Source organism: Pristiophorus japonicus, unplaced genomic scaffold (assembly GCF_044704955.1).
Source record: "Pristiophorus japonicus isolate sPriJap1 unplaced genomic scaffold, sPriJap1.hap1 HAP1_SCAFFOLD_29, whole genome shotgun sequence".
Classification (NCBI taxonomy): domain Eukaryota; kingdom Metazoa; phylum Chordata; class Chondrichthyes; family Pristiophoridae; genus Pristiophorus; species Pristiophorus japonicus.
The window spans coordinates 7,145,680-7,163,266 of record NW_027252668.1 but is presented as its reverse complement, the minus strand read 5'-3'; the positions used below and the strand labels follow the sequence as shown (position 1 = coordinate 7,163,266).

Genomic DNA, 17,587 nt, shown 5'->3' with positions numbered 1-17,587 from the left:
TCAAAACAAAACAGGCAATGTGTTTCAGGATACGGAAAACTGGGCACGTAAATGGAAGTCAGCAGGTTACAATCTGACTACCTTTGAAGGGGGACACCAACCGTGCTACAATAATTCCAAACAGCCCCCATTTTTTGTTATCACTAATACAACGGGAATAGGAAGACCGGGGGAATCGGTCTGTCCGATTAGAAACATCAAAGGAGGCCAAAATATGGGGTATAGTAACTCCTCCCGGAATTATAATATAATCAAGCCATGGAACCGTCCAAACTGGGCCGATGTGGGAATTCTTAACGTAACGGGGATTCTGAATAAAACAGATGGAAAAGCCTGGACAGGCCCCGGAGTGTTGCTGACAAAGAAACAGCTAACATTCATTGCCTATAATGGCACCTATTGGGTGTGTGGCCACAAGGCCTACCCTTGGCTACCCCAGAATTGGATGGGATCCTGCTATTTAGCCTACATTGTGCCTTATATGTATCATATAAAGTCACTGTTGGAACATTTACACTGTCCTAAGAGAGCTATCACAGAAACAGAGAGGTTCTTTGCCATTCTGATCCCCAGGTATGGGACCGCCAGACTGGCAAGGGAATCCATTAACATGGCATCCGTTGTGGAACAGGTAGCCAATGATACCTCAGAGGCCCTAGTTAAAATCAATGCAGAAATGGTAGCAATCCACACAGTAGCCCTAAAGAATAGACTGGCCCTTGATTACATCCTGGCTGAAAAGGGAGGTACTTGCACCCTACTCGGAACTGAGTGTTGCACATATATCCCAAGATAGCTCCGAAGAAATTATCCACTTAGCGGAGCATATCCAAAAGGAGGTAGAAAAACTTAAGCAACCCCCATCATTCACTTTGTGGAGTGGAGCCACTGAATGGCTAGGTTCAATAGGAACTTCATTGGTGGAAGGTTTAATTCTATTTGTTGTAATTGTTTTACTTTTATATTGTTTGTTTATGTTGATTAAATGTTGTTGCGACCAGGCGGCTGTAGCTGCTGTCCCGCAGGTGAGACACCTTGCAGGTCCCAGCAGACCGTCTGTACGTGGCACAGGGGTATGTTATGCTTAAGGGAAGGTTGCTTACTGATTGAATTAAGATATTGATTTGGATTAAATTGGAATAAGGTTAATTAACCTACTAAAACCAGACTTCCATTGTGGCCACGATGGAACTCGGGTTGGTGTAAATTTGTGTGGAAGCGACTAGTCCGGACATGTGGTGAAACACATCAACACATTTTAGAAGGAAACTCTATTAACATGTATGAAATTATTTTGTAGAATGTTTAACCAGTGATACCTGATGTTTTATGATTCAGTTTGTGAAAGAATCAAAGGGGGGATTGATAGAGAATTCAAACAGGCTGCATTTAGACAGGCTGTGAAAATTCACAGACAAGTCAGAGATGCTACATGAGTTCAGCATGTTGCATTTAAGTCATCAATCAACTTGACATTTTAGGACCCTTGGGTAGCGAGCCAATTAAAAGGTTAAAAGACTATTAATTGAGCCAATAAGGTCAAAGAAGGCGAGTTCTTTTCTGTAAATTGATCCGGGTATAAGTACAGCCATTTTGACCATTAAGACCTGGCTTAAAGCCAAGAACTTGTTACTGCTGTCTGCCAAAATAAAGAAATTAAAACTACAATTGGAGTTCGTATTTCATTGGAAATTGAGAGATCTAACAGTACCCAAAAATTAAACTCCAGTCGAATTACAGGAGTTATTAACATCAGCGTTACAGGAGTTATAAATCCCAACTATCAGAATGAACATGATTCAGTCCGGAATGTGATTAACAGCAGCAATAACAGCAGAATCCAACCTCTGCAGTCACTTGTGAACTCGCTGGTGTATCAGCAAGTGGGATGACCGAATGAATCCCTTCCCACACTCAGAGCAGGTGAACGGCCTCTCCCCAGTGTGAATTCGCTGGTGTGTTAGCAGGTCGGATGAGGTAGTGAATCTCTTTCCGCAGTCAGAGCAGGGGAACGGTCTCTCCACAGTGTGAACTCGCTGGTGGCTCAGCAGGTGGGATGATCGAGTGAATCCCTTCCCACAGTCAGAACAGCTGAACGGCCTCTCCCCAGTGTGAACTCGCTGGTGTGTCAGCAGGTGGGATGACCGCGTGAATCCCTTCCCACACTCAGAACAGCTGAAAGGCCTCTCCCCAGTGTGAACGCGCTGGTGTCTCAGCAGGTGGTATGACAGAGTGAATCCCTTCCCACACTCAGAACAGCTGAACGGCCTCTCCCCAGTGTGAACTCGCTGGTGTCTCAACAGATGCTCTTTGCTTTTAAAACTCTTCTCACAGTCAGAACATTTAAAAGGCCTCTGCCCAGTGTGAACTTGCTGGTGTATCAGGAGCTGTTGTTTGCTTTTAAAACTCTTCTCACAGACAGAACATTTAAAAGGTCTCTCCCCAGTGTGAACTCGCTGATGTATCAGCAAGTGCTGTTTTCCTTTAAAACTCTTCTCACAGTCTGAACATTTAAAAGGTCTCTCCCCGGTGTGAACTCGCTGGTGTGTCAGCAGGCTGGATGATGCAGTGAATCCCTTCCCACAGTCGGAGCAGGTGAACGGTCTCTCCCCAGTGTGAACTCGCTGGTGTCTCAGCAGGCTGGATGATACAGTGAATCCCTTCCCACAGTCGGAGCAGGTGAATGGCCTCTCCCCAGTGTGAACTCGCTGGTGTGTCCGCAGGTCGGATGATACAGTGAATTCCTTCCCACAGTCGGAGCAGGTGAACGGTCTCTCCCCGGTGTGAACTCGCTGGTGTATCAGCAGGTGAGATGATGTAGTGAATCCTTTCCCACAGTCAGAGCAGGTGAACGGTCTCTCCACAGTGTGAACTCGCTGGTGTGTCCGCAGGTGGGATGATGTAGTGAATCCCTTCCCACAGTTGGAGCAGGTGAACGGTGTCTCCCCAGTGTGAACTCGCTGGTGTGTCAGCAGGTGGGATGATGTAGTGAATCCTTTTCCACAGTCGGAGCAGCTGAATGGTCTCTCCCCAGTGTGAACTCGCTGGTGTGTCAGCAGGTGGGATGACTGAGTGAATCCCTTCCCACAGTCGGAGCAGGTGAACGGTCTCTCCCCAGTGTGAACTCGCTGGTGTGTCAGCAGGTAGGATGATGTCGTGAATCCCTTCCCACACTCGGAGCAGGTGAACGGCCTCCCCCCAGTGTGAACTCGCTGGTGTATTTCCAGCTGGGATGGGTAGTTGAATTGTTTCCCACAATCCCCACATTTACACGGTTTCTCCCCAGTGTGACTGCACTTGTGTCTCTCCAGTTTGGACGATTGGCTGAAGCCTTGTCCACACACAGAGCATGTGTACCGTTTCTCCCCACTGTGAATGGTGCCTTCTGCTTCCATGGTCAAAAGCTGATGATATTCCAGTCCCGATGGATCGAGTGACTGTCAGATCTTGAGGTGATGTTTGGTTTCAGCTTCCAGTCTACAAATCCTCCTCTTTTAACACCCTGTAAAGTGAATTTCAAACAGGAAAAAGGGAGTGTGAGAGAGAACCCACAAAAACACAAAGGCAGGTTGTGAAATTGAGCTTAATGAATCTGGTCATTTGTGGGGCTGGCACTAGAAAAAAGTGACCATGAAAGCTGCCAGATTGTCATAAAAACACATCTGGGTCACTGCTGTCCTTCAGGGCAGGGAACCCACCTCCCTCGACAGGCCCACATGGGAAATTGTTGGTCCTACTCGGCCCAGAAGTACTGGGGGTGAAACCCAGCAGCTTCTCCCCCCTCTCCATCCAGCTCAAACTGATGCAACAAACAGACCCACACAGCAGGCCAGTGAGTGACTTCCACATCCAGCGCCCACCATGATATAGAGCGGCTGGGAATTGCTGGGCCTGCTGTATAAATGCAAGTTGTTGCTTTCCTGGTGCGGGGGAGGGGCTGCCCCCGGGGGTTGCTGATGCTGGGCCCGTTGGCTCTGACTCGGGGCCCGAGAGCCGCACTCGGTGTTGCCCGGGGACTCCCCGATGGGCCGCGCTCGCTGTTGCCCGGGGACTCCCCGAGGGCCGAGCTCGCTGTTGCCCGGGGACTCCCCGATGGGCCGCGCTCGCTGTTGCCCGGGGACTCCCCGATGGGCCGCACTCGGTGTGGCCCGGGGACTCCCCGATGGGCCGCACTCGGTGTGGCCCGGGGCCCGGGATCCGCACTCGGTGTGGCCCGGGGCCAGAGAGCTGCACTCGGTTAAAAAGGAGGCAGACAAAAAGCAGGAAACTATAGACCAGTTAGCCTAACATCTGTTGGTGGGAAAATGTTGAAAAGTTCATTCTTAAAGAAGCATTAGCACAACATTTGGAAAAGCATAATTCGGTCAGGCAGAGTCAGCACGGATTTATGAAGGGGAAATTAAGTTTGACAAATTTGCTGGAATTCTTTGAGCATGTAACGAACAGGGTGGATAAAGTGGGTGTAGAAACATAGAAAATAGGTGCAGGAGTAGGCCATTCGGCCCTTCGAGCCTGCACCGCCATTCAATGAGTTAATGGCTGAACATTCAACTTCAGTACCCCATTCCTGCTTTCTCGCCATACCCCTTGATCCCCCTAATAGTAAGGACTACAGCTAACTCCTTCTTGAATATATCTAGTGAATTGGCCTCAACAACTTTTTGTGGTAGAGAATTCCACAGGTTCACCACTCTCTGGGTGAAGAAGTTTCTCCTCATCTCGGTCCTAAATGGCTTACCCCTTATCCTTAGGCGGTGACCCCTGGTTCTGGACTTCCCCAACATTGGGAACATTCTTCCTGCATCTACCCTGTATAAAACCGTCAGAATTTTAAACGTTTCTATGAGATCCCCTCTCATTCGTCTGAACTCCAGTGAATACAAAGCCAGTTGATCCAGTCATTCTTGATATGTCAGTCCCGCCATTCCGGGAATTAGTCTGGTGAACCTTCGCTGCACTCCCTCAATAGCAAGAACGTCCTTCCTCAAGTTAGGAGACCAAAACTGTACACAATACGCCAGGTGTGGCCTCACCAAGGCCCTGTACAACTGTAGTAACACATCCCCGCCCCTGTACTCAAATCCCCTCGCTATGAAGGCCAACATGCCATTTGCTTTCTTAACTGCCTGTTGTACCTGCATGCCAACCTTCAATGACTGATGTACCATGACACCCAGGTCTCGTTGCACCTCCCCTTTTCCTAATCTGTCACCATTCAGATAATAGTCTGTCTCTCCGTTTTTACCACCTCATATTTATCCACATTATACTTCATCTACCATGCATTTGCCCACTCACCTAACCTATCCAAGTCACTCTGCAGCCTCGTAGCATCCTCCGCGCAGCTCACACTGCCACCCAACTTAGTGGCATCCACAAATTTGGAGATACTACATTGCATCCCCTCGTCTAAATCATTAATGTACAGTGTAAACAGCTGGGGCCCCAGCACAGAACCTTGCGGTACCCCACTAGTCACTGCCTGCCATTCTGAAAAGTGCCCATTTACTCCTACTCTTTGCTTCCTGTCTGACAACTAGTTCTCAATCCACGTCAGCACACTACCCCCAATCCCATGTGCTTTAACTTTGCACATTAATCTCTTGTGTGGGACCTTGTCGAAAGCCTTCTGAAAGTCCAAATACACCACATCAACTGGTTCTCCCTTGTCTACTCTACTGGAAACATCCTCAAAAAATCCCACAAGATTTGTCAAGCATGATTTCCCTTTCACAAATTCATGCTGACTTGTACCTATCATGTCACCTCTTTCCAAATGCGCTGCTATGACATCCTTAATAATTGATTCTACCCACTATCGATATCAGGCTGTAATTCCGTTTTCTCACTCTCTCCTTTTTTAAAAAGTGGGGTCACATTGGCCACCCTCCATTCCATAGGAACTGATCCAGAGTCTATGGAATGTTGGAAAATGACTGTCAATGCATCCGCTATTTCCAAGGCCACCTCCTTAAGTACTCTGGGTGTGGTGTATTTGAACTTCCAGATGGCATTTGACAAGGTGCCACATAAAAGATTACTGCACAAGATAAAAGTTCACAGGGCTGGGGGTAATATATTAGCATGGATAGAGGATTGGCTAACTAACAGAAAACAGAGAGTTGAGGTAAATGGGTCATTCTTGGGTTGGCAATCAGTAACTAGTGGGGTGCCGCAGGGATCAGTGCTGGGACTCCAACTATTTACAATCTATATTAACGACTTGGAAGAAGGGACTGAGTGTAACGTAGCCACGTTTGCTGGCGATACAAAGATGGGAGGAAAAGCAATGTGTGAGGAGGACACAAATAATCTGCAAAAGGACACAGACAGGCTAAGTGAGTGAGCAAAAATTTGGCAGATGGGAGTATAATGTTGGAAAGTGTGAGGTCATGTACTATGGCAGAAAAAAAATCAAAGAGCAAGTTATTATTTAAATGGAGAAAGATTGCAAAGTGCTGCAGTGCAGCAGGACTTGGGGGTACTTGTGCATGAAACACAAAAGGTTAGTATGCAGGTACAGCAAGTGATCAGGAAGGCCAATCTTGGCCTTTATTGCAAAGGAGCTGGAGTATAAAAGCAGGGAAGTCTCGTTATAGTTATACAAGTTATTGGTGAGGCCACACCTGGAATACTGCGTGCAGTTTTGGTTTCCATATTTATGAAAGGATATACTTGCTTTGGAGGAAGTTGAGATAAGGTTCACGAGGTTGATTCCAGAGAGGAGGGGTTGACTTATGAGAAAAGGTTGAGGAGGTTGGGCCTCTGCTCATTGAATTCAGAAGAGTGAATGAGAGGTGATTTATCGAAACGTATAAGATAATGAGGGGGCTTGACAAGGTAGTAGCAGAGAGGATGTTTTCACTGATAGGGGAGACTAGAACTTGGGGGCATAATCTTAGAATAAGGGGCCCCCCATTTAAAACCGAGATGAGGAGGAATTTCTTCTCTCTGAGGGTTGTAAACCTGTGGAATTCGCTGCCTCAGAGAGCTGTGGAAGCTGAGACGTTGAATATATTTAAGACAGAGATAGACAGTGTCTTAACCGATAAGGGAATAAGGGGTTATGGGGAGCGGGCAGGGAAGTGGACCTGAGTCCATGATCGGATCAGCCATGATTGGATTAAATGGTGGAGCAGGCTCGAGGGCTGAATGGCCTACTCCTGCTCCTATTTCTTATGTTCTTATTTTCTTATATAGTGCGTGTCTGGTATGGGAGTGTGGATTTGACTCTGTATCTGTCAATCTCTGGTATGTGGATGAGGGTTTTACTCTATTAGTTTCTGATACGAGAGCGTGGGTTTTATCCTGTACCTGTCAATTTCTGGTAATTGCCTGTGGGTTTCATTCTGTTTCAAAAAGGGCCACATTACAACATAATTCTAAAAGGACAAAGAGTGTTTAAAAAACAAGCCTGAAGGCTCTGCGTCTCAAAGCGAGGAGCATTGTAATAAGGTGGACGAATTAACTGCACAGATAGCTGTTAACGGATATGATGTAATTGGGATTACTGAGACATGGCTCCAGGGTAACCAAGGCTGGGAACATAACATCTAGCGGTATTCAATATTCAGGAAGGATAGCCAGAAAGGAAAAGGAGGTGAGGTAGTGTTAATGGTTAAAGAGGAGGTTAATGCAATAGTAAGGAAGGACATTGGCTGGGATAATGTGGAATCGATATGGGTAGAGCTGCGAAACACCAAAGGGCAGAAAACGTTAGTTGGGGTTGTGTACAGACCACCAAACAGTAGTAGGGAGGTTGGGGATGGCATCAAACAGGAAATTAGGGACGCGTGCAATAAGGGTACAGCAGTTATCATGGGTGACCTTAACCTACATATTGATTGGGTTAACCAAACTTGTAGCAATACTGTGGAGGAGGATTTTGTGGAGTGTATAAGGGATGGTTTTCTTGACCAATATGTCGAGGAACCAACTGGAGAGCAGGCCATCCTAGACTGGGTCTTGTGTAACGACAGAGGATTAATTAGCAATCCAGTCGTGCGTGGCCCCTTGGGGAAGAGTGACCATAATATGGTAGAATTCTTCATTAAGCTGGAGAGCGACACAGTTAACTCAGAGACTAGGGTCCTGAACTTAAAGGAAACTTCAATGATATGAGACGTGATTTGGCTGGGATAAACTAGCGAATGATACTGAAAGGGTTGACGGTGGATAATCAATGGCAGACATTTAAAGATCACATGGATGAATTAAAACTATTTACATCCCTGTCTGGCATAAAAATAAAACCGGAAAGGTGGCTCAACCGTGGCTAACAAGGGAAATTAGGGACAGTGTTAAATCCAAGGAAGAGGCATATAAATTGGCCAGAAAAAGCAGCAAACCTGAGGACTGGGAGAAATTTAAAATTCAGCAGAGGAGGACTAAGGGTCTAATTAGGAGGGGGAAAATAGAGTATGAGAGTAAGCTTGCAGGGAACATTAAAAACTGACTGCAAAAGCTTCTTTAGATATGTGAAGAGAAAAAGATTAATGAAGACAAACGTGGTCCCTTGCAGTCAGAATCAGGTGAATTCATAATGGGGAACAAGGAAATGGCAGACCAATTAAACAAATACTTTGGTTCTGTCTTCATTAAGGAAGACACGAATAACCTCCCAAAAATACTCGGGGACCGAGGGTCTAGCGGGAAGGAGGAACTGAGGGAAATCCTTATTAGACAGGAAATGGTTGTAGGGAAACTGATGGGACTGAAGGCCGATAAATCCCCAGGGCCTGATGCTCTGCATCCCAGAGTAGTTAAAGAAGTGGCCCTGGAAATAGTGGATGCATTGGTGGTCATTTTCCAGAATTCCATGGACTCCGGATCAGTACCTATGGATTGGAGGGTAGCTAATGTAACCCCACTTTTTAAAAAAAGGAGGGAGAGAGAAAACGGGGAATTATAGACTGGTTATCCTGACATCGGTGGTGGGGAAAATGCTGGAATCAATTATTAAAGATGTAATAGCAGAGCATTTGGAAAGCAGTGACAGGATTGGTCCAAGTCAGCATGGATTTATGAAAGGGAAATCATGCTTGAAAAATCTTCTAGAGTTTTCTGAGGATGTAACTAGTGGAGTGGATAAGGGAGAACCAGTGGATGTGGTGTATTTGGAATTTCAAAAGACTTTTAAAAAGGTCCCACACAAGAGATTAGTGTGCAAAATTAAAGCACATGGTATTGGGGTAATGTATTGCGTGGATAGAGAACTGATTGGCAGACAGGAAGCAAAGAGTAGGAATAAACGGGTCTTTTTCAGAATGGCAGGCAGTGACTAGTGGGGTGCCGCAAGGTTCAGAGCAGGGATCCCAGCTATTTACAATGTATATTAATGATTTAGACGATGGAATTGAAGGTAATATCTCCAAGTTTGCAGATGACACTAAGCTGGGTGGCAGTGTGAGCTGTGAGGAGGATGCTAAGAGGTTGCAGGGTGACTTGGACAGGTTAGGTGAATGGGTAATTGCATGGCAGATGCAGTATAATGTGGATAAATGTGAGGTTATCCATTTTGGTGGCAAAAACAGAAAGGCAGATTATCTGAATGGTGACAGATAAGTAAAATGGGAGGTGCAAAGAGACCTGGGTGTCATGGTACATTAGTCACTGAAGGTAGGCATGCAGGTACAGCAGGCAGTAAAGAAAGCAACTGGCATGCTGGCCTTCATAGCGAGAGGATTTGAGTATAGGAGCAGGGAAGTCTTACTGCATTTGTACAGGGCCTTGGTGAGACCACACCTTGAGTATTGTGTGCAGTTATGGTCTCTTAATCTGAGCAAGGACGTGCTTGCTATTGAGGGAGTGCAGCGAAGGTTCACCAGACTAATTCCCGGGATGGCAGGACTGACATATGAAGAAAGACTGGATCAGCTAGGCTTGCACTCACTGGAATTTAGAAGAATGAGATGGGATCTCATAGAAACATATAAAATTATGACGGGACTGGACTGGTTAGAGGCAGGAAGAATGTTCCCGATGTTGGGGAAGTCCAGATCAGGGGTTACAGTCTAAGGATAAGGGGTAAGCCATATCGGACTGAAATGAGGAGAAACTTTTTCACCCAGAGAGTGGTAAACCTGTACAATTCTCAACCACACAAAGTTGTGGAGTCCAGTTCGTTGGATATATTCAAGAGGGAGTTAGATGTGGCCCTTACGGATAAGGGGATCAGGGGGTATGGAGAGAAAGCGGGAGTGGGGTACTGAAGTTGCATGATCAGCCATGGTCATATTGAATGGCAGTGCAGGCTCGAAGGGCCGAATGGCCTGCTCCTGCACCTATTTTCTATGTTTCTTTCCATTCTTGGTGTGTGAGTGTGTTCTGTGCTGTATCTGTCCATCTCTGTTTTGTGCATGTGAGCTCTACTCCATACCCATCATTCTCCAGTATGTTAATATTGTTTTACTCTGTGCCACCAATTTCTGATCGAGTATTCGTTTTACTTTCTAACTGTCAATTTGTGTTATGGAGGCGAGTTTTATGCTGAATCTGTCGGTTTCTGGCGAATCAGTCTGAGTTTTACTCTGTATCTATCTGTCTCTGGTATGTGAGTGTGGGCCTTTCTCTGTGTCTCTCCATTTCTGTTATGGGAGCCTGGGTTTTATTCTGTGCCCGTCAAGTTCTGATATGTATTTGTGGGCCTCACTCTATAACTGCCAGTTTCTGCTTAGTTGTGAGTGGGCTTTCCTTTGTACCTGTCAGTTTCTGGAATGAAAGAGAGATCTTTACCCTGTACCTGTCAATTACTGGTTTGTGAGTATGGGCATGTCACTGTATGTCAATTTATGTTAAGGGAATATGGATTGTAATATGTCAGCCTCTGATTATGAGTGTGGATTTTATACTGTATCTCTCAGTCTCTGATATGCAAGTGTGGATTTTATACTATAACTGTCAGGTTTTGGTGTATGTTGAGGTTTAATCTGTGCCTCTCAGTTTCTGCTATGGTAGTCTGGGTTTAATCTGTATTTGCCAGTCTCTGGTATGTGAACGTGAAAATCAATTTTACTTTTTACCTGTATTTCTCTGATATGTGAGTGAAGATTTTGCCTTCTACCTGTCATTTTTCAGATGTGTGGGTGTGGGTTTTACTCTGCCCCGATCAGTTTCTGCGATGCAAGTAACAATTTTACTTACTGCCTTTCAGTTTTCCGATATGTGTACATGGGATTTACACTTTACCTGTCACTCTCTGGTACGCAAGTGGGGATTTTATTCTGTTACTGTCACTGTCATATATGTGGGTGTGTGTTGTATACTGTATCTGTCAGTCTATGGTACGGGAATGTGGGGTTTATTCTTCACCTGTCATCTTCTGGAATGTTCGGGGGTTAAATACTGAATCCATCAGATTCTGAAACATGAATATGGCTTTTGCTCTGTACCCGTCAGCTTTGGATATGCGAGTGTGGTTTATACGACCTGTTTGACATTTTTTCTGATAGATGATTTTCTTTTATTCTCTACCTGCCAGTTTCTGGCAAGTGAGTGTGGGTGTTTAATGTAGCTGTCAGTGTGATCTGTTTCAATGGTGAAACAGCATCTGATTCTACTGCTCCATGTGGCTGTAAGATTCACAATGTAACTCTGCCACTTTGGATCACTGTGGGACTGACAGCTTCTGCTGCCTGTGACAATCGGATTGAGGCCAGTTCTGTGTCTCTGCAGTCTGTGAGTGATAATCTACTTACTGTGTGTGAGAAGAAGCTGCCTGCACTGTTCCTTGTGTTCTGGGTGGAGGAAAGATCACATTTGTTCAGGCTGAAGAATTTTACTCTGAGAATAATAATACGAGAACATTCTAAGATATGGATGCGGGGAGAATATGATGTATCTGAGGGAGTGACAATGTATCTCTCGATCATCAGCAACACGGTTCTGGAGAACTCAGCTCACCGAAACAATATAACCCGTCTTTAAAATATCTTCTCCCACACTCCTCTCCTGGTGCCTGCACTAGATGCACTTTGTGAAACTCCCCACACCCTCACTGTCAGGCTGTGTTTCCACTGCTCACTGTGGAAGAACAACAGACACGGTGAGATTGGAACTGAATCAGGAACATTCACTACTGATTTGGGGAAAGAAAACAGCAATGATTTGAAAAAGCGAGGTGGTTTTCTTTCTCTGTTACCTTACACTGTCCACACACAGCCCGAGAATGGCCTCTCCCTTCCCCCACTCACACCACGCACTGAGACTGGTTCTTGCTCCACTCTGCCTCTTACACACAGCCCTCGACTCCCCCCGGACTCAATGCCAATCTCTGAGCCCATCTGTGGACACGCTCCCAAAGCACTGCGCTGCTGGAAGGAGGCTGCTGCTCGCTGCCTTACCCCGGGGCCGCAGTGTCTCCATTCCCGACTGTTTGAAACCATCTTCTTCCGCTCACTGAGTGAATGGCGATCACAGGCTGGGCTGCTGGGGGGGGGGGGGGGGGGGGGAAGGACGCATGCGCTCTTCTGCTCACTGGGAATTGACACAGGGGGTGGGGCTGAACCGTGCATGGACAGCCCTCTGTACTAATTCAGCCTGTAAAAATCAAAGTGCACCTTTCCCAATTTACGTTTATCAAAATCTGAGCAAAGGAATTGGGCCTGGGGGGAAAGGAGAGAGAATGATTAAAGCTGGGAGCCTGGTCCCTTGGAGATGCTCAATTTGGGATCATTCCGTGCAGGGTGTTTCTCTCCGTGACCCCGTCTTCACAAAGCAATTCTGCAGAAACATCAGAGGGACGAGGGAGTGGGAGTGTTTGCTGGGACCGTGCAGGAGTTAATATCTGACAGAAATAATCTAAGATCAGTTTAATTACAGTCAAACATTCGGTCATTGAGAGTAATACTGAACTGGATAATCAAGGGGCTATAATGAGGGAGGAACTTAATACAATCACTATTCATAATGAAGTAGTACTCAGAAAAATAATGGGACTAAAGGCAGACAAGTCACCTTGTCCTGATGGCTTACATCGTAGGGTCTTAAGAGAAGTGGCTGCAGAGATAGTGGACACATTGGTTGTAATCTACCAAAATCCCCTGGATTCTGGGGCGGTCCCAACAGATTGGAAAACCGAAAATTTAACACCTCTATTTAAAAAAGGAGGCAGACAAAAAGCAGGAAACTATAGACCAGTTAGCCTAACATCTGTCAATGGGAAAATGCTGGAGTCTATTATTAAGGAAGCAGTAGCGGTACATTTGGAAAAGCATGATTCAATCCAGCAGAGTCAGTATGGCTTCATAAAAGGGACACCATGTTTGACAAATTTGCTGGAGTTCTTTGAGGATGTAATGAGTAGGATGGATAAGGCGGAACCAGTGGATGTGGTGTATTTGGATTTCCAGAACGCATTTGATAAGGTGGCACATAAGAGGTTACTGCACAAGATAAAAGCTCATTGGGTTGGGGGCAGTATATTAGCATGGATAGAAGATAGGCTAACGAACAAAAAACAGAGAGTCGGGATAAATGGGTCTTTTTCTGGTTGGCAAATGGTGACTAGTGGGGTGCCACAGGAATCGATGCTGGGTCCTCAACTATTTACAATCTATATTAATTACTTGGATAAAAGAATGAGTATAACATAGCCAAGTTTGCTGATGATACAACGATGGGTGAGAAAGCAAATTAAGGACACTAAAAATCTACAAAGGGATATAGACAGGCTAAATGAGTGGGCAAAAATTTGTCAGGTGTAGTATAATATGGGAAAATGTGAGGTTATTCACTTTGGCAGAAATAATAGAAAAGCAAATTATAATTTAATTGGAGAAAAAATGTAAAGTGCTACAGGACAGAGAGACTTGAAGGTGTTTGTGCATAAAACACAAAAAGTTAGTATGCAGGTACAGCAAGTAATCAGGAAGGCAAATGGAATGTTGGCCTTTATTGCAAGGTGGGTAAGAGTATAAAAGCAGAGAAGTCCTGCTACAACTGTACAGGGTATTGGTGAGGCCACACCTGGAGTACTGCATGCACTTTTGGTCTGCGTATTTAAGGAAGGATATACTTGCATTGGAGGCTGTTCATAAGTTGATTCCGACAATGAGGGGGTTGTCCGATGAGGATATGTTGAGAAGGTTGGGCTGATACACTTTGGAGTTCAAAAGAATGAGAGGTGATCTTATTGAAACATATGATAACAAGGGAACTTGACAAGGTGGATCCAGAGAGGATATTGCCACTCATTGGGTAACCTAAAACTAGGGTGCATAGTCTCAGAATAAGGGGTCACCCATTTAAAACTGAGACGAGAAGAAATTTCTTCGCTCAGAGGGTAAATCTGTGGAATTCTCTGCCCCAGAGAGCTGTGGAGGCTGGGTCATTGAATATATTTAAGGCAGAGATCGACAGATCTTTGAGCGATAGGGGATTAAAGGGTTATGGGGAGCGGGCAGAGAAGTGGAGCTGAGTCCATCAGATCAGCCATGATCTTATTGAATGGCAGAGCAGGATCCAAGGACCAAATAATCTACTCCTGCTCCTATTTCTTATGTTATGTTATGTTCTCATGAGATAATAACCCTGGGATTCCAACCCTGGGACTATACATGGGGACTCTAACCCTGGGACTATACATGGGGACTCTAACCCTGGGAGTGAACAGCTCTGGGGCTTTCCTGTTACAATTGTCTGGGATGTAACCAGAAGCTTAGCACTGAGCAGCGCCTTTTGGAGATGGTGAGAAATCCGAGGTGCTGAGAATATAACTAAGCTGTTACTTTACCAAGATGGCCGCGCATGCGCTTTGCTGCTCAATGAACAAAGATGACAGAGAACTGACCCTGCCTTCCTGTACAAAGCTGGCCGCCGTTACCCTGGGCCTGTGACCGGGAGAAAGCCTCGAGGCTGCAGTCGCCGATATTCCGGTTATCATTCCGGGCTTGCGGCGGGCACCAGTTGTTTATGAAGCCTCCCCGCCTACCCGCTGGTCCATTACTCACCTCCGACCCGCTGAAAATGGACTGTTTTGCGGAACAGATATTCACCATGTCCACTCCGCCATTGCACGCACCGCGCATGCTCCAAACACAGCTCGGTCTCGCGCCTGCGCACTGGGCCCCTGTAGCCTGGGGTCAGCACGTCCTATGTCGCGGGGAATGCTGGGTAAATACCAAAGGGAACGTCAGTGAATGGGACAGGATTTACTGGGCCCCCATTGGGCACTGAACCATGTCCTTGTTCATTCTGGCACTTCGTCATTGTTTCTGCAGCTCTGAATAACCCTGTACCTGAGCTGGAGATTAGTGTTCTGTCTCAATATTGAATAAATCAGCTTGTTTCAAACACTGTGTGTCGAATATCTCATTTCTCCATAAAAAGAGACTAATTAATGTTCCCTTCACTTCCATTTTGGGCCTTTTCCTACTCTAGATTGTTTCACTTCTCACATCATTCATCTTTTCCCACATCAAATCCCAAACTTGTTTCGTTTGAGTATACGGCTTGTGGATGTCTCAGACTGAACCAGCGTGTCTCACTTTACACTCATTTGACGTTCTTGTCAATCAACCCTTCAAAGAACTATCTTGCGTAAGACTGTAAATTTGTTATTTCCTGTATTGTTTAACAATTTTTGAATGTGGTTAATAGATCTTCACACATACTGCATGTGATCAACTTTGAAATGTTCTGATCTTTGTAATTGCCTTGGCTAATTTTGATGGGTTAGTTGATTACAATTACTTGTTACTAACATACCTTGCAGTATTTTTTGAATCAAAATAATTGTTTAAATACTTCCTTTATCAGGTCTTTTGCTTCCCCACTGATCTCTGTTTTCTCTTGTGGGGGAATCTAGAACTAGGTGGCAAAGTCTGAGCATAAGGGGGCGCCCGTTTAAAATGGAAATGAAGAGGAATTTCTTCTCCCAGATGGTCGTGAATCTTTGAAATTCTCTATCCCAGAGAACAGTGGAATTTGGGTCATTGAAAATATTTAAGTTGCAGATAGACTGATTTTTGAAAGATGGTGGAGTCAAGGTTTATGGGGAGAGGGCAGGGAAGCAGAATTGAGGCCAATATCAGATCAGCCAAGATCTTATTGAATGGCGGGGTGGGCTGAAGGGGCCAGATGGCTACTGCTGCCCCTATTTCTTATGTTCTTAGCCTTGGTTAGGGGCTGGGTTTAGATATAGGTTTAGTGGTTGTGGTTTGTGGTTATTTGTTAGGATTGGGATTAATGATTGGGATAGTCAATAGGATATTCGGCTTAGGATATAATGATTAACTTAGAAAGCACTATTGGCAATATAAGTGTTACTGGACATGCCCTTTTCAATTTGATGTTTTTAACCTCACAGAGCCGAGTCACAAAACAGCCTCACAATGTGTTCATTCAAGGAACCATCTTTCCTGCACAAGCCTCGTTTCCTCGCTTCTTTCTGTCAACAACACATCGTCATCTCTACATCTCTCATGGAAAAATAAATTAGTGACATTAGATTTGGGTATTTTGGAACAATAACAGATGGATACAATTGTTGCACTGGTTACATCTAATCATCAAGCTGCCTGAAGAGGACTTCTGACAATAATCTGTCACCAGGCCCCACCAGTCACCGTCTGATTCCTCCATCGTCTCTTCATTCATTACCCACCTTTCCCCTAACTAGAGCTGCTTTCACCGCATGACCATTCTCCATACTGAGGCTCTCTCATTACCAAGTAGAGCATAATCACCGGCATGGACTGGTTAGTCCGAATGGCTCATTTCTGTGTAATTCTGTAATTTTGTAGTCTCATTGTAAGTGGTTCCTGGATTTGATGACTCATTGTTAACTGGTCCCTGGATTTGGTGCCTCAGTGTAAGGGGTCCATGGATTTTATGTCTCAGTGTAAGTGGTCCCTGGATTTTGTCATGTATTCAACTATCATTGTAACCCATTGACTCTGGATCAGTTCCTATGGAGTGGAGGGTAGCCAATGTAACCCCACTTTTTAAAAAAGGAGGGAGAGAGAAAACAGGTCAGCCTGACATCGGTAGTGGGTAAAATGATGGAATCAATTATTAAGGATGTCATAGCAGTGCATTTGGAAAGAGGTAATATGATAGGTCCAAGTCAGCATGGATTTGTGAAAGGGAAATCATGCTTGACAAATCTTCTGGAATTTTTTGAGGATGTTTCCAGTAGAGTGGACAAGGGAGAACCAGTTGATGTGGTATATTTGGACTTTCAGAAGGCTTTCGACAAGGTCCCACACAAGAGATTGATGTGCAAAGTTAAAGCACATGGGATTGGGGGTAGTGTGCTGACATGGATTGAGAACTGGTTGTCAGACAGGAAGCAAAGAGTAGGAGTAAATAGGTACTTTTCAGAATGGCAGGCAGTGACTAGTGGGGTACCGCAAGGTTCTGTGCTGGGGCCCCAGCTGTTTACACTGTACGTTAATGATTTAAACGAGGGGATTAAATGTAGTATCTCCAAATTTGCGGATGACACTAAGTTGGGTGGCAGTGTGAGCTGCAAGGAGGATTCTATGAGGCTGCAGAGTGACTTGGATAGGTTAGGTGAGTGGGCAAATGCATGGCAAATGAAGTATAATGTGGATAAATGTGAGGTTATCCACTTTGGTGGTAAAAA

General features: G+C 45.3%; 2 protein-coding genes across 4 annotated transcripts in view; both read right to left on the bottom strand.

Moving 5' to 3' along the window:
* LOC139248232 (zinc finger protein 84-like) overlaps positions 1–12,392 on the bottom strand; it is a 1,036,220-nt gene extending 1,023,828 nt beyond the window's left edge. The window contains exon 1 of the mRNA XM_070871981.1: positions 12,342–12,392. The gene's annotated coding sequence lies outside the window, so the exon portion shown is untranslated. The remainder of the gene's footprint in view (positions 1–12,341) is intronic.
* Positions 1,680–15,020, bottom strand: LOC139248231 (zinc finger protein 271-like). Of its 3 annotated transcripts, XM_070871976.1 has the most exons (3): positions 14,949–15,020; positions 11,697–11,781; positions 1,680–3,502 (listed from the first exon to the last, which is right to left on the bottom strand). In XM_070871976.1, exon 3 carries the CDS (start codon positions 3,393–3,395, stop codon positions 1,854–1,856), a length of 1,542 nt encoding a protein of 513 aa, XP_070728077.1. In that variant the 5' UTR covers positions 3,396–3,502; positions 11,697–11,781; positions 14,949–15,020; the 3' UTR covers positions 1,680–1,853. The 3 variants fall into 3 exon arrangements, with proteins under 3 accessions (XP_070728077.1, XP_070728076.1, XP_070728078.1); XM_070871975.1 differs by lacking the exon at positions 11,697–11,781 and having other exon boundaries at positions 14,949–15,015; XM_070871977.1 differs by lacking the exons at positions 11,697–11,781; positions 14,949–15,020 and adding an exon at positions 11,902–11,987.
* Positions 15,021–17,587: the final 2,567 nt, after the last annotated feature.